The sequence below is a fragment of the Odocoileus virginianus genome, chromosome 18 (genome assembly GCF_023699985.2).
Source record: "Odocoileus virginianus isolate 20LAN1187 ecotype Illinois chromosome 18, Ovbor_1.2, whole genome shotgun sequence".
Lineage (NCBI taxonomy): Eukaryota > Metazoa > Chordata > Mammalia > Artiodactyla > Cervidae > Odocoileus > Odocoileus virginianus.
In genome coordinates this window covers 9055657-9072606 of record NC_069691.1, presented here as the reverse complement: position 1 = coordinate 9072606, position 16950 = coordinate 9055657, and the positions used below count along the sequence as shown (strand labels likewise).

At 34.2% G+C, this 16950-nt stretch overlaps 1 protein-coding gene across 4 annotated transcripts in view; it reads left to right on the top strand.

Moving 5' to 3' along the window:
* VPS13A (vacuolar protein sorting 13 homolog A) overlaps positions 1-16950 on the top strand; it is a 253635-nt gene that overhangs the window by 190272 nt on the left and 46413 nt on the right. For 3 of the 4 annotated variants that reach the window (XM_020879716.2, XM_020879717.2, XM_020879718.2), the window contains exons 54-59: positions 6048-6280; positions 12100-12253; positions 12793-12957; positions 13152-13233; positions 13838-13907; positions 14781-14886. In XM_020879716.2, the coding sequence (XP_020735375.2) occupies positions 6048-6280; positions 12100-12253; positions 12793-12957; positions 13152-13233; positions 13838-13907; positions 14781-14886 (810 nt within the window). Of the gene's footprint in view, positions 1-6047; positions 6314-12099; positions 12254-12792; positions 12958-13151; positions 13234-13837; positions 13908-14780; positions 14887-16950 lie in introns of those variants that run through there. The other variant, XM_070480319.1, reaches the window with a different exon arrangement.

Sequence of the window (16950 nt, the reverse complement as noted above, 5' to 3'; positions counted from 1 at the left end):
GTGAAGGACATTTAGGAATCTGTTAACATATGGATTTATCTATGAATGGCAGACTGTTGTTTTTTATAATAATAAAATTAGGTATAAACATTCTCCAGTAACATATTAAATGACTTTCAAAAATTGTTTTATTAAAGTCTTATTGATCTTTCAAAATTTATCTTAATTTGTTCCCTATTCCAGTGTCTTTTTTCTTGCCACTAGTTATTATTTCTTATCAAATGAGTAAATGAATGAGTATTGAATTTTTATTAATTTTTATGTCTTTTGTTTTTTATCTTTTGAGATGATTATATGCTTTGGGGGCTTTGTCTTATTTGGTTGTTTTTCAAATATTAGACCAGCCTTGTTTATTTGGAATTGACTTGCTAATGTTTTGTTCAAGACTTTTGCTTGTATTCATGAATGTAGTTGGCCTGTCACCGTCTTATCTTGTAATAACTTTACCAAATTTTAATATTAAGGTCATCCTGACTTCTAATACATGTTGGGAATTATCTATAATTTTTCTATTTTCTGAGAGTTAATGTTAGACTGGTATGATTTGTAGAATGTTTGGAATGTTTGCTATAGAGTTCACAAGTGAAACCTAGTCATCTTACCTGCAATAGTCTTTGTAAGAAGGTTTTTAAATTATGAATGCTACTTTTTATTGATAGGGCATTTCAGTTTTCTACTTTTATTTGTGTGGTTTTGATAAGAGTTTTCCTAAGAATGCATGTATTTCATCTCAGTTTTCTAATATATTGATATAAATGTTTTTATAATATCCATATTTTTATCTTTTTAAGATTTATAGTGATGATTCTTCTTTTTGTTCCATTCCTAGTATAGAATATTTGTGCCTTCATCCCTTTTTTCCCTAAGTTTTGCCGAGATTTTATTAATTACTTTCAGTTTAGTTTTGTCTGTCAGAAAACCATCAATTTGCCCTTTTGATGATCTCTTTTATACATTTGTTTTCATTTTCACCTATTTTTGCTTCATCTATATTATATTATTTCACCTTTCTTCTGTTTTAATTTTATAATTTTCTTTTAAACTCTTGAGATAGATAATTGTATTAATCTGCTCAGGATGCTATAACAAAATACCTTAGCCTGGATGCCTTAAACAGTGGAGATTCATTTCTAGTGGTACTGGAGGCAGGACCCCTGAGATGGGAATGCCAGTATAATCGAATTCTGTGAACTTTATGAGGATGCTTCCTGGCTTGCAGATGACAGCCTTCTTGCTGTGTCTTCACAGGGTGAAGAGAGAGGGAGTGACCTCTCTAGTATCTCTTATAAGGAAAGGAATACTGGTGGATCAGAGCCCTATTTACACCCTTCCCCTCCCCCATGATGTCATTACCTCCATCATATAGTCACATTGGAGGCTGAGACTGTAACATATGAATGGGGGGAGGGGAGCAGCACAAATGAGTTCATAGCAGATACCTAGATCATTGCTTTCTAGATTTTCTTCACTTTTTATTTGAAGTCACTTAAAGTCACAAACTTCTTCCAAAAACATTAGTAATTCTGTCTCACAGATTTGGCTGTATATTAATTATTTTTTAGTTCAAAATATTTTCTGAATTTCATTGTGATTTATTTTTATGTTTTGGCTTCATGGTTACTTAGGTTATCACTTTTCAAAGTATTTTCTTGCTGTGTTTATTTATTTCTAACTTAATTCCACTGTGACCAGAGAACATACTCTGATTCAGTTCATTGAAATTTATTGAAATCGACTGTGTGGGCTTGTAATCAATTTTTATAAATATTTTGTGTGTATTTGAAAAAAATACATATTCTGCAGTTGGTTACAGTGTTCTATATATGTCAGTTTATTCAAGTTTTTATTGAGTTGTTTAGATCTTCTATCTTATTAAGTTTTTTGTTTGTGCTTGTTCTGTTATGAGAATGGTGTTTGAAATCATGGATCTATGCATACCGTTTTTGGTTTTCTTAATTTGGGCTCTTACATTTTGAAACTGTGTGATTCAGTTCAGTTCAGTCGCTCAGTCGTGTCTGACTCTTTGCGACCCCATGAATTGCAGGCCTCCCTGTCCATCACCGATTCACAGAGTTTACTCAAACTCACCTCCATTGAGTCGGTGATGCCATCCAACCATCTCATCTTCTGTCGTCCCGTTCTCCTCCTGCCTTCAGTCTTTCCCAGCATCAGGGTCTTTTCAAATGAGTCAGCTCTTTGCATCAGGTGGCCAAAGCATTGGCGTTTCAGCTTCAACATCAGTCCTTCCAGTGAACATTCAGGACTGATTTCCTTTAGGATGGACTGGTTGGATCTCCTTGCAACTATGTGATCAGGTAGATGTAAATTTAGAATTGTGGTCTTTTTGTTAAGTTGATTCTTATTAGTATATAATGTTGCAGTGCCCACAACAGTATCTTTTTAGGCTTAAATATTGAGACTTATAAAACTATCATAGGCCACAGTTTACAACTGCCTAACTGGGAGGATTATTGTTGTTGTTGTTTAGTGGCTAAGTTGTGTCTGACTCTTCTGCGACCCCGTGGACTATAACCTGCCAGACTCCTCTGTCCATGGGATTTTCCAGGCAAGAGTTGTTGACTACAATATTATTCAAAACCTAAAAGTGTTGAGAGTTATGTTTTATTCAGCAGGAATTTTTAGGACTTCAACCCTAGGAGGCAGCATCTAAAGCATCCCTGAGAGAATTGCTCTGTAGAGAGACAAGGCAGTGTTGGGGGAACCAGGATATAATAGGAGTATTGCAACAAAGGACAGGTAGTGTGAACATCAAAAGATTACTGTTAATTTAAGAAAAGCAGTTAAGTCAAGTGTTAGGGCATTTAGCACTTTTCTGTGTATGGGAAGGTACAAGAGTCTGGGCTCACTGAACTCATTCTTTTGATATTCACCTCGGCTATCTGGGACTAGTATCCTGTGTTTTTATATTCTGAGTTTCCTCAGGGTTCACCAGCTCATCCTAGACTGCGACTGTAATTGTTGACTGTGACATCCTTTGTTTACTGATACGGCAGGCAGTGTTCCGCTTATCAGAGTCCATAGCTGATCAGTTTGATTTGTCTGAAAATGTCTTTATTTTGCTCTGTTTTTAGTGAAGTATTTCTGCTGGATATTAAATTTCAGGTTCGGCACCTCTTTCCTCTTTCTCTTTGAAATTCACCATTGCATAAATGTTAGAGTTTTCATCATGTCTCTTATGACTTTTCGATGTTGTTCTAAGAGACATGTTCTATGATGCCTCTTAAGACTTTGATGTGTTGTTTCATCCTTTTCTCTGCTTCCTTCAGTACGAATATTTCCTTCTGACTTCTTTTTCAATGTACTTCTTTTACTGTGTCTAATCTCTTAAAATCATCTATTGAGTTCTTAATTTTAGTTATTGAAATATCAGTGCTAAGGTTTCTATTATAAAAGTTTTTGTTCCAAAATTCTCTATTTTGTTACATAATTTCTTGAATGTTCTGATCATAACTACTTTAAAGACTGTCTGACAATTCCAATACCTAGATTTCTTCTGGATGTTTTAAAATTTTCTCTTTTATTGGTTTTCACTAAAATCCATTCTGTTTGAATGTTTATTTTTGACTCTGTGCTGAACATAGTATATGGAAAATTTTAAAGATAATTTGAGATTCTGTATGATGTTCCCTAACTTCTCAGTATTTGCTTCTACTTTTTGAACTGACGGTTGTGAACGCTGAATACACTTTGTCTTTTCTGTTGTTTTGTTTAGTTTCTTGGTTTTATTTATTTGACTACACTGAGTCTTAGTTGTGGCCTGAGGGATCTTTAGTTACGGCCTGTGAACTCTTAGTTCTGGCATGTGGGATCTATCTCCCAGACCCTGGATCCAACCTGAGCCCCCTGCATTGGAAGCGCAGAATCTTAGCCATTGGACCTCCAGGGAAGTCCCACAAAGTTCACCTTTATTGGCTTTCTTTCTCTCTCAGATCTTGGCGCCATTGATTCATGCTATCTCGGAAGCTTTTCTGTTTTTTCAGACACATATTTTTCCTTTTTAGATATTGTCCAACTTTTTGCTGTTAGCAAGAAGGTTTATCTCAGACCACCTAGTCATCAGTTGCCAGAACAGAAACCCATGATATCTTTTTAAAATTAAGCTTGTTAGCATATGGGAGTGTAATGGCATTTTGAGTATTGATTTTTTTTTTTAATCCAGAAAATCCACTGAATTCTCCTATTGACACTATTTGTTTTTTATTTTTCCACATGTACAATCATGACACTTAAAAAGAATGAGAGTTTTGCTTTCTCCTTTTCAGTCCTTTCATCTTTAATTTCTTTTTGCCTTACTGGACTGGCTTGCATCTCTATGTCCTCTTTAATAAAACTGATGTCTACATATATTTTTGCCTTATTTCTGGTCTCAAGTTATATGACATCAACATTTACCTTTTAGTGTGATCTTTGCTGAAGTTTGGTGTGTGTTGGGAAGTTTGATAAGAGGTTAAAGAACTTCTCATGTAGTCTTTGTTTGCCAAAAATTTTTATTAATCCTGAATATTGAATTTTGTAAAATATTTTCTCTCACATTTTATTTGCATAACATTCCTTTCTTACTTCACACATTCATCTTATATCACTTTGCTCTTGCTGGTATTTAATTCCTCCTGTAGAATTTGCTCGAGTGAATTTCTGTTGATGGTGATATTTAGTAGTTTTCATTTGTCTTCAAGCGTCTTTATTTCTTGTACTTTTCTTCACTGAGGAATACTTTTACTGAGTAAGGAATTCTGGGTTCTGAGTTGATTTCTTTTAGAATATTGATTATATTTTTCCAGTGTCTTTCCAGTGTTGCTCTTGTGAAGTCCAGTGTTGTTTAGATTATTTGAGAGGGTTGCCCATAATTGGCCTAACTTTATTTTTTAAATTCAAGATTAGATTTATTTTTAGAAAATAATTCATTTTAATATAAAAAATAAAAATAATAAGCTGTTTAACCTGTCGATTAGTACTTTTGCATCAGTTCAGTTCAGTTTAGTTGCTCAGTCGTGTCCGATTCTTTGTGACCCCATGGATTGCAGCACACCAGGCCTCCCTGTCCATCACCAACTCACAGAGTTTACTCAAACTCTTCTCCATTGAGTTGGTGATGCCATCCAATCATCTCATCTTCTGTCATCCTCTTCTCCTCCTGCCTCCAATCTTTCCCAGCATCAGGGTCTTTTCAAATGAGTCAGCTCTTTGCATCAGGTGGCTAAAGTATTGGAGCCTCAGCTTCAATAAGTACTTTTGCATATTTATATCACCATGATAGTTGAAGTTTGCCAAGATAAACCTGTAATCCACTATAACATATTAGCAATATTTCAGAATTACTTGGAAATTAGCTTATTTATCTTAATATAGTTTTAGTATTATGTATTATATTTTAGAGAGGTTATAAGTAACATGACTATATTTTAACTTATTTTTAATTTTAGTGGATTATAACATGAATGTGTACTGTATATTATAATATCTTGTTTAATCAGAATGTTCACTTAACTAGAAATTAATGGCTGAGAGTTAACTATTAGAAGTTAATTATTTTAAACTGAAGACCCTGCTATCAGCACAATGCTTATATATAAACTCTTTCTGTAGTATTAACCCTGTAGTATTTGTGCTTTGTAGAGCATGCAGCTGGGGTGTCAAATATTCTTTTATTTTATTTAGTTCAGCTCTGAAAAGGAATAGAAGTTTCTGACTAAACAACTTTTAATGCATAACACATTGATTAGTCTTGTAATAAAGCAGAGAAGATAAATTCTGTGTTACTAATTAGCCTACAAAGGAAGACTAATTAGATTTTACTATGATATTAAAAGTTTACCAGTCTTCCTGACTTCATAATGATTATGGCAGAAACTTTGATTAACTAATTTGAATTATGTAAATTTCCAAATGTTACACAATTGTTAATTTATTTTATACCTGTGAAGGAGGTACCATTACTATTCTCATTTTTCAAATGTGGAACGTAGATTTCATGTTGGTTGGCACCAAATTCTAATTTTCTTATTTTTTTGATGATTTTATTTCAGGATATGATGACACCTATAAATTTGGGGAAAAAGACCATTTATTTAGTTTCATTTTTTGAAGGCTTACAACGCATTATTTTATTCACTGAAGATCCCAGAGTGTTTAAAGTGACATATGAAAGTGAGAAAGCAGAGTTAGCAGAGCAAGAGATTGTGTTGGCATTACAAGATGTTGGGATTTCTCTTGTCAACAATTATACAAAGCAAGAAGTAGCCTATATTGGCATTACAAGGTTAGATGCATTAGAATTTGGATACATTTAAGTGTAAGTTCTTAATCATTAAGAATGGTGATTGTAAAGTCTAAAATGATTTAGTTTAAATTTTGTTTTGACTGCTCAATGATACTAATCTAAGGTAATGCTAATTTAAAAGTGCTTTGATAATTTTTTTGCCTTTCAAGATAAAGATATACCAAAAATCAGATTTATAAATCTCTCATCATATTTATTTTCCCAACTCTCTGAAAATTAGAATTATTCAACTTATTAAAAGTATATTTTCTTTCTTTAACATGTCATAAGGAAATGTTTAATTGTTCATTACTACCTTTTTCTATGAGTTTGTTTATTTTGAAGTACGTTTGATCTGCTACACTGTGTTAGTTCCTGGTACATAACATAGTAACTCAGTATTTCTGTTTATTACAGTGATCACAGTAAGTCTAATTACCATCTGTGACCATACAAAAATTATTCATTACTATTGACTGTATTCCCCACACTATACATCTTACTTTCTAATCACTTTCTACTTTGATCTTGGCACTTTAAGATCTAATAAGGTAGTATTGTATTTACCGTTTCCCACATAAGTCATCACCAGTAAAACTCTTTTCTTTCCTTTATGCACTTAATGTTTCTGTTCGTAACTACTTGAAATTAGTATTTTTGTATTACTGCCTAATATGAGAGTTGCACGATTCCAGTTTCTATAACAAGGATAATGGAGTTTTAATCCCTTGAATTAAACTCTCAGATATATAAGTTAAAGGTTTATGATACATATTTTGTTTTTCTATGTAAATTCGTCTAGAAATGTCCCTGACTTCTTGAATGGTAACTGTGCCATTTAAAAAGACATATTAAAGGAAATTCCTGGGCAGTCTAGTGGCTAGTATTTAGCGCATCCATTGCAGGGGCACAGATTCGATCCCTGGTCAGAGAACTAAGAACCTGTGTGCCAAGCAGTGCAGCCAAATCAATAAATAAGCATGTTACAACTATTTCCTTAGAAATTTTTATTGTTGTCAAAAAAAATCTTATTACTGAAATAGAAAGTTCAAATAACAGATTTTAAGCCTGTGAAACCGAATGTGCTGTCTCCCATGCTAAATGATGTGAATGCAAAGGGAATTGATACATGGTTTCTATCTTTCTTTTATTTTTAAGAGAATGGAAATTATAAGAGGACATATTTCGTAAGAGAACATAAATCTTAGAAGAAAGAGAACAAATTTTAGAATGAGTAAAATTAAATAATTTACATACTTAAACAGAATGGGTGAAGTGCTTTTAGAATGTGGATAGATTTTTTTCGAGGTGTGGAAACTGGAAGCTGTCAGGAGCCTCTTCTCCCACCTTTGTGTGTGTGTGTTTTTGCTATGTGGCATGGCATGCAGGATCTTAATTACCTGACCAGAGATCAAACCTGCATCCCCTGCAGTGAAAGCATGGAGTGTTAACTACTGCACCACCAGGGAAGTCCCTAGAATGTGGATAGATTTTTAAATTCTGTGTTTAAGTCTTTCAGTGGTTTTTTAGTAAATTAGATTTGTTCCATTCACTCTCTCTCCTAGATTACTATTTCACACTTTGCATGCATGTGTCCTGTCAGACTCCTTGAGACCCCATGGACTGTAGCTTGCCAGGTTCCTCTATCCATGGAACTTTCCAGGCAAGAATACTGCCTCTGGTTGCCCTTTCCTCCCCAGGGATCATCCCAACCCAGGGATTGAACCCATGTCTTAAAGTCTCCAGCATTGGCAAGCAGATTCTTTATCACTGAGCCAGACTCTTTGCAACCCCATGGACTATAGTGTTCATGGAATTCTCCAGGCCAGAATAATGGAGTTGGTAGCCTTTCCCTTCTTCAGGGGATCTTCCCAACCCAGGGATCGAACCCAGATCTCCTGCATTGCAGGGGGATTCTTTACTAGCTGAGCCACAAGGAAAGCCCATTTCACATTTTGGCTCGTTTTAAATCCCCATTCTCTCTCAGCTCAGTGCCTTGAGTCTTATTTCACCAAGTAAACTGATGCAGTCAAAAAGGAACTTCCAAAGACCCACTCCCAACATCTCAGCTCTCCATGCACCAGTATTTTTTACCTATATATTGCAGCAGCACACTTCCCACTTATCATAGATGTATTGGATGTGCTCCTATTTAAACATATTTTTCTTCTTTTGCACTATATTTCATTCACTCTTGCCTCTTGAGACACTGATCCAGCAATCCTCTTCTTTCTCTGTCCTACTTCAATAATTTTTGGCTCCCTATTGAATTGTCCTAATAAGTTTAATATCTTTCAACTAAAAAAATATTATCTTGAACCTACTTTCCCTGCTGCCTACTGCATATTTCTTTGCTTTACTTTATAGCTGAACTCATTAGAGGTGTTATCTATCTCAAAAAATATTTTCAGTCTCTCCAGTTCTTTTTTTAAGCATTTTTTCTTCAACTGTTCCGAACAGGATTTTGCTTTCAGTGTACCATAAAGCTGGTCTTAATAATATCACCAGAGACCTATGTTTTGCCAGGTGCATTGTACAATTACCAGTCTTCATGTTGCTTAAGTTTATAACATTCTAATATTCTACAGGAAAGATATTCCCATTTGAATGCAGAGTTCCAAAGAACAGCAAGGAGAGATAAGAAAGCCTTCCTCAGCAATCAATGCAAAGAAATAGAGGAAAACAACAAAATGGGAAATACTAGAGATCTCTCCAAGAAAATCAGAGATACTAAGGGAACATTCCATGCAAAGATGGGTTCGATAAAGGACAGAAATGGTATGGACCTAACAGAAGCAGAAGATATTAAGAAGAGATGGCAAGAATACACAGAAGAATTGTATAAAAAAGATCATCATGACCCAGATAATCACAATGGTGTGATCACTCACCTAGAGCCAGACATCCTGGAACGTGAAGTCACGTGGGCCTTAGAAAGCATCACTATGAACAAAGCTAATGGAGGTGATGGAATTCCAGTGGAGCTATTTCAAATCCTGAAAGATGATGCTGTTAAAGTGCTGCACTCAATATGCCAACAAATTTGGAAAACTCAGCAGTGGCCACAGGACTGGAAAAGATCAGTTTTCATTCCAATTCCAAAGAAAGGCAATCCCAAAGAATGCTCAAACTACCACACAGTTGCACTCATCTCACACGCTAGTAAAGTAATGCTCAAAATTCTCGAAGCCAGGCTTCAGCAATGCGTGAACCATGAACTTGCAGATGTTCAAGGTGGATTTAGAAAAGGCAGAGGAACCAGAGATCAAATTGCCAACATCCACTGGATCATTGGAGAAGCAAGAGAGTTCCAGAAAGACATCTATTTCTGCTTTATTGACTATGCCAAAGCCTTTGACTATGGATCACAACAAACTGTGGAAAATTCTGAAAGAGATGGGAACACCAGACCACCTGATCTGCTCTTGAGAAAACTGTATGCAGGTCAGGAAGCAACAGTTAGAACTGGACATGGAATAACAGACTGGTTCCAAATAGGAAAAGGTGTACGTCAAGGCTGTATATTGTCACCCTGCTTATTTAACTTATATGCAGAGTACATCATGAGAAACGCTGGGCTGGAAGAAGCACAGGCTGGAATCAAGATTGCTGGGAGAAATATCAATAACCTCAGATATGCAGATGACACCACCCTTATGGCAGAAAGTGAAGAAGAACTAAAGAGCCTCTTGATAAAAGTGAAAGAGGAGAGTGAAAAAGTTGGCTTAAAACTCAGCATTCAGAAAACTAAGATCATGGCATCTGGTCACATCACTTCATGGAAAATAGGTGGGAAACAGTGGAAACAGTGACTGACTTTATTATTTGGGGCTCCAAAATCACTGCAGATGGGGATTGCAGACATGAAATTAAAAGATGCTTACTCTTTGGAAGGAAAGTTATGACCACCCTAGACAGCACATTAAAAAGCAGAGACATTACTTTGCCAACAAAGGTCCGTCTAGTCAAGGCTATGGTTTTTCCAGTGGTCATGTATGGATGTGAGAATTGGACTATGAAGAAAGCTGAGTGCCGAAAAATTGATACTTTTGAACTGTGGTGTTGGGGAAGACTCTTGAGAGTCCCTTGGACTGCAAGGGGATCCAACCAGTCCATCCTAAGGGAGATCAGTCCTGGGTGTTCATTGGAAGGACTGGTGCTGAAGCTGAAACTCCAGTACTTTGGCCACCTCATGTGAAGAGTTGACTCATTTGAAAAGACCCTGATGTTGGGAGGGATTGGGGGCAGGAGGAGAAGGGGACAACAGAGGATGAGATGGTTGGATGGCATCACCAACTTGATGGATATGGATTTTAGTAAATTCCGGGAGTTGGTGACGGACATGGAGGCCTGGCGTGCCTCGATTCATGGGGTTGCAAAGAGTCAGACATGACTGAGCAACTGAACTGAACTGAACATTCTACAAAGATCCCTCCTTGACCCAGTTTCTTTGACTTTACTTCCAGGGTAACTCACCGCCTTGGTTTTTCTTTCTATTCCAGCATTCTTAGTCTCACCTCTTGTTTCCTTGTTATTTTCTCAACTGCTTAATATTGGGTGTCTTGAGGCTCTCAGATCTGAGTCCACTTCTCTTCTCTGTTTCAGTTTTATGATTTCAAATACCGTATATATGTAGAAAACTTCTTGAAGTGTATCTTCAGCTAGATTTTTGTTCTGAGCTCCAGACTTGTCTGTCCAGCTATTTACATAAAATCTCTGCTTAGGTATCTAAGCAACTTCTTAAGCTTTCTGGTATGTAAAACCAAACTCCTTCCTCTTTCTATCAAAACCTGCTTTCCCACTGGAGTTAATCACAACTATATTCTTCTACTTGCTCAGGTCAAAATCTTTGGAATCATCTTTGATTTCTTTATCTTACCCCCTATGTCTAAACCATCTGAAAATAGTGTTTTGGATCTTGCTTCAAAACACACATAGAATCTGACCCCTTTGTAATGCTTCAGTCTTAGCACCCTAGGTGGAACCATCACCATTTTTCTCCTGGCTTACTGCATTACATTCCTAACAAGTTTTCCTGTTCTAGTCCTCATCCTATATTATTTTTTCTTGCTTCCCATCCCATCACACAGTTTATTCGTAAACCTTAAGTCAGATCATGTTGTTGATTTATCTTCTCATAATCATTCAGTGGGTCCTCATCTCAGAATAAAACTCAGTCTTTACCGTATCCTCTAGGCTTTACACTGTTTTGCCTCTCATTATCTGTCTTATGTCATCTGCTACTCTTATATATTCCAGGCATGCCAGGCCCCTGGTCTTGCTGTGCTGTGGCCTGCTCTGCCCTGTAGTCTGTTCTGGCTTGTCTCTGCCTGAAACGTTCTTGTCTGTTGGAGAACTGCCCCATGTTTTCTTTAAGGCTGTTGAAATCTCACCTTCTTAATGACAACTCCATTGACCATTCTGTTTTGATACTGCAACCCCCACCTCTTTGCATATCCCAGTACTCCAGATCCTCCTTAACCTATCTGCTTTTTCTTCTTTCAAAAGCATTTTCACCTCCTAATATATTAAAATATGCTAGTTTACTGTTTAGTGTCTGTCTGTCTATCCTCAGGTAAAAGAAGGTTCCAAAATGGCAGAAACGTTCCCTAATAATATTGCTGCCACCTAGAATAATGCCTGAATAAGAGTTTAATAAGTACTGGTTGAATGAATTCATGTTTTAAAACTTATAATGTGCTTGATCACAACTAGAGATATTGCAAAAATGCACTTATGGTTTTGTAATTTATGTAATAAACCAGTTAAAATGAAACTGTTTATAAATTAGTACCGTGATTTTTGCTTTCATATATAAGTTCTGATGTGGTTTGGGAGACAAAGCCCAGGAAGAAGGCAAGATGGAAGCCAATGAGTGTGAAGCACACTGAGAAGTTAGAGAAGGAATTTAAGGAATACACTGAATCTTCACCATCGGAAGACAAGGTTATCGAGTTGGACACTAACGTTCCGGTAATATTTTTAAGTACTGATATGAAGTTTTAATTTCTATCTGTTGTAATTAGATGAACCACGAGTTTGTTTTTAAGGAAAGACAAGTTTGCTTACAAAATAATGAATCTTATTATATTATTATATGTACTTTATATAGAATATTTTAAAGGAATAGTTCTCTGTATTAAGATTCAGACTTTTTTAAGTGCTAATGATCTAAGTTGTTTTGCTTTATTTTTAAAGTTATTTTTCTTGTATTGCTTTATTTTTTGATAAATTTTAGTGAATTAAAAGTTAAGGAAATAAAGTAAAAAAATGTTAGTTATATAAAAGTTACATAAAAAGTGATAAAATCAAGTTACCAGAGGTATATGAATATTTTGTGAATATTATATGAATATTTGTGAGTTATATGTGTATGGGATATAAAGATCTCAATCAAAATCTTATCAAATATTTAGCCTGCTATTTAAATTAATATTATAAAAGGTTTTTGGTACAGATTTCTAACTTTAGTCAATTAATAAAGAGAAATTCTGTGGGTTTTTTTGTGGGAGAGTGGGCATATTTTTCAGGTTCGCTTGACACCTAGTGGTACAAACATGAAAATTCTGCAGCCGCATGTAATAGCTATAAGAAGAAATTATCTTCCAGCATTAAAAGTAGAATATAGCACATCTGCACATCAGTCATCGTTTAGAATTCAAATTTACAGAATACAGGTAAGTTTGAAAAGATATTCAAATCATATTCTAAAGATATGTGGAAATAGAATAAATATATTCCCATAGTCTGTTTTGTCTGTACTTCAGTTTGTTGGACTAGAGTGTTTGATGCCTTCTACTTCTTAAATTTTGTTATTCTAGTCAGATTCTATAATTAACATATTAATATACTGACCTGTTTGTTTTTTTAGATCCAAAACCAAATACATGGTGCTATATTTCCATTTGTGTTTTATCCCATTAAACCGCCCAAGTCAGTCACCTTGGATTCAGGTTTGTTTCTATTTTTAGATTGACATAAAAATGGTTGTATTAGCTATTTGATTTATTTTACTATAAAAGTATGCAGTGAAACCATCCTCAAGTTTAGTTTCTATAGGATCATTGAAAAATTCAATGACTTGAAAAAAGACCGGGAAGTACTCAACTAACTTCAATAAAACTGAGTGAATACTGAAGAAAAGATTGATTTGAAATGTATATATAATTTTTAGAGATATTAATTTCTTTAAAAGATTACAAATTTGTAAATTCCTCATTTAAAAGCCAGTAAAACCTTTGGATAAAGGGATAAGACCATGAAGTCTGTTTTCACAAAGTTGTCCTGATGATTCTAATGTATACTTCTGGTTTAAAATCACTAATTTAAAGGTTCAGTTAACCTAAAAGTGAATACAGATAATTAAAAAAAAAAAAACCAGTCCTGCAGTCTGAAATTAAAATTGTGGTAGATCTTACAAATATCAGTAATTTTAATTCATGCTCATGATTTAATACATAATTTAAGTGCCCATTGTGATGTGTATTAAATTACAAGAAAATGCTTATCTTTTGTTTAAAGCATCCTTAGATTAATCATATTTGTTAATCTTTACAGCACCAAAACCCTTTACAGATGTCAGTATCGTCATGAGATCTGCAGGACATTCACAGATATCACGTATTAAGTAAGTGTCTTAATATATTTATTTTGTGTGCATTTAAAGCACAATGTTTTGTTTAAATATGTGAGTTAATTGTACTCTTAAATGAATTTTAGATGAGTCAAAGATATAAGTGTAAAATGTTAAATTAGAAAGGTCATAGAAAAAATCAATTATTTCATAATCTTTAGAAGTCAGAAGGCTTCAAATGAATTATACATAGATATTAATAATAGTCATTTCTAAATTATGTGTATTTTATTACTTTCTTATTTGTTTTCTCTGTTGTCTATCATTACTGCATACTGTTTTATAAACAAGAAAGAAAATAGTATATTCAAATTCAGTCACCCCATTTCAAAAAATAGAACATTGACAGAAGCATCCATCTATGTATCACTCCCGATTATTTCTTGTTTCCTCCACCCTGTCACCAAGATAAATACTGTTTTTATTCCCTTTTAAAAATACTAGTTTATTATTTATGTGTAGCTGAACATTATGCTTCTTACTTTGCCAAAAGTTTGCTAATTAAATTTTTTTCAAACTGTAAATATATTCCTTGGGCTTGCTTTTTTAATTCAAATTTTTACTAAAATTAATTTATTTTGTTGTATATAGCTAGAGTGTATTTATTTTCACTTGTATGTAATATTTCCTTGTGTGACTTTGTGCCAGTTTACTTATCAATTTTCTCTTTGTAGGCATTTTCACATTTTGAGTTTGTTTCTATTATGAACAGTGTTGCCATTATGTTTTTAATTCATTCATCTAGAAAGTCCTAACTGTCAATGTTTTGATATTTGTCTTATATTTTTTCTTTTATAATTTTGTTAATTCAGTTAATCGATAATTTTTAAATGTTTTACCTTAAAATGTTTTACCTTGCTATTATAGGTATTTCAAAGTGTTGATCCAAGAAATGGATCTCAGGTTAGATCTTGGATTTGTCTATGCTGTATCAGAACTTATGACACCAGCTGAAGTAACTGAAAAAACAGAGGTGAGACTTAAAATAGTAGGGTTGATTGGATGAAGTTGGGACAGAGGAGGACTTTAGAAAATAGTGACAGCATTATACATTCTTAAGTGTATTAGCATGTTTTTAAAAATTAAAAAAAGTTTATTCTGCTACCATGGTTCTACATTGGTGGAAATCACATATTCAAATTATAGAAGTTGGAAGTGAGACAGCTAGCCTTTTGAAGATGAGGTAGCAAGTAGGAGGAAAAGTTTTAAGTCAGTAAAAGAGGAAGAGGATAATCGGTCATGCTTACATCACTTGTTTCTTCCTATTTTATTTTCCTGTGTTACTTTTGTGTTAATTGATAATTTATACATTTGGATATGACCAGGATATTTGATAAGAAAAGGGATAAGGAAAATAAATATGTTCTTTATAATTGATAGAAAGATGATAAAATTACAATTGTTGGGTGGATAAGAGATGTTTTCTTTTTCAGCTGATCTTTTAGAAAGGATTTTGAAGATAAAACAAACTATAGTTTACCTTTGAACAATGTGGGGGTGATGGGCATCAACGCTGTTCTCAGTTAAAGATCTGTGTATAATGTATATTTGGCCCTCTGCATACATAGTTCCTCCATACCCAAGGGTCTACATCCAAGGATTCACACAACCGAGGATCGTATAGTACTATAGTATTTAGTATGGGGTGGGGGAAGGGGAACGTGTATAAGTAGATCCTTGCACTTCAAATCTCTGTGGTTCAGGGTCAATTGTACACAGATAAAGACAAGGAAATTACACCTTTTTTCCTTTTAATAACAGTTCATCGAGCTATAGTTCATATACTATATATTTTACCCAATTGAATTGTGTAGTTTAGTAGTTTTTAGTATATTCAGAATTATGCAACCATCATCACTGATTCCAGAACATTTTCTTCACCCCCAAAAGAAAACTGCCTTAGCCTTATGCAAACACTAATGTACTTTCTGTCTGTGGATTTTCTTGTTCTAGATATTTAGTATAAATGGAATCATACACTATATAGTGTTTTTTGATGTGTTTCCTTTGATTTAACATAATGCTTTCAACATTCATCCATGTTGTAGCATGTATCAGATTCCTTTTTATGGCCAAGTAATATTCTGCTGTATAGGTACGCCACATTTTGTTTATCCATTCATCAGTTAGTAGACATTAGGGTTGTTTGTACAACTTGGCTATTATGAACAATGCTGCTGTGAGTATTTTTGTACAAGTTTTTATGTGGACATACATTTTCAGTTCTCTTGGGTATTTACCTAAGAGTGAAATTTCTGGGAAGTTGGTAGCTCTGTTTAATAATTTCAGGACTTCTAGACAGTTGTCCATAGTTACTGCATCATTTTATACTCTTCATCAGAATATACGAAGATTCTGATTTCAACACATCTCACTAATACTTAACTTGTTATTGTCTGTCCTACTAGCTATCCTAGTAGGTGTGAAGCAGTATATATCCCTATGGTTTTGATTTGTATTTATCTAATGAGTTATGATGTTGACCATCTTTTGACTTGTTAATTTGTTAATTGACTACTTGCATATCTGCTGTGGAGAAATGTCTGTTCAAATTTTTTGCCCCTTATTTAATGGGTTTGTTTTTTAATTGAATTGTAAAATTCTTTATGTGTTTTGAATGCAAGCCCCATCCATGTCTGATATATAATTTGCAAATATTTTCTCTAATTCTTTATGTTGTGTTTTACTTTCTATTTGTCTTTTGAAGCACAGAAGCTTTTGATGTTACTGAAGTCCAAAATATTTTTTCTTTTGTTGCTAATGTATTTGGTGTCATTTCTAAGACTCCTTTGCCAAATCCAAAGTTAAAAGATTTAGCCCTGTGTTCTAAGCATTTTAAAATTTTAAGTTCTTAAAATTAGGTGTTTCATTCATATTGAGTTAATTTTTGTATATGGTATAATTAAGAGTCTAATGTCAGTAAAATTTGAAATTGAGAAGTATGATTATTGGTATCTAGTTCTTTTTCAAGATTGTTTTGGCTATTTTGGATCCGTTTTCAGTCCCATATGAAATTTAGAATCAGCTTGCCTTCTTC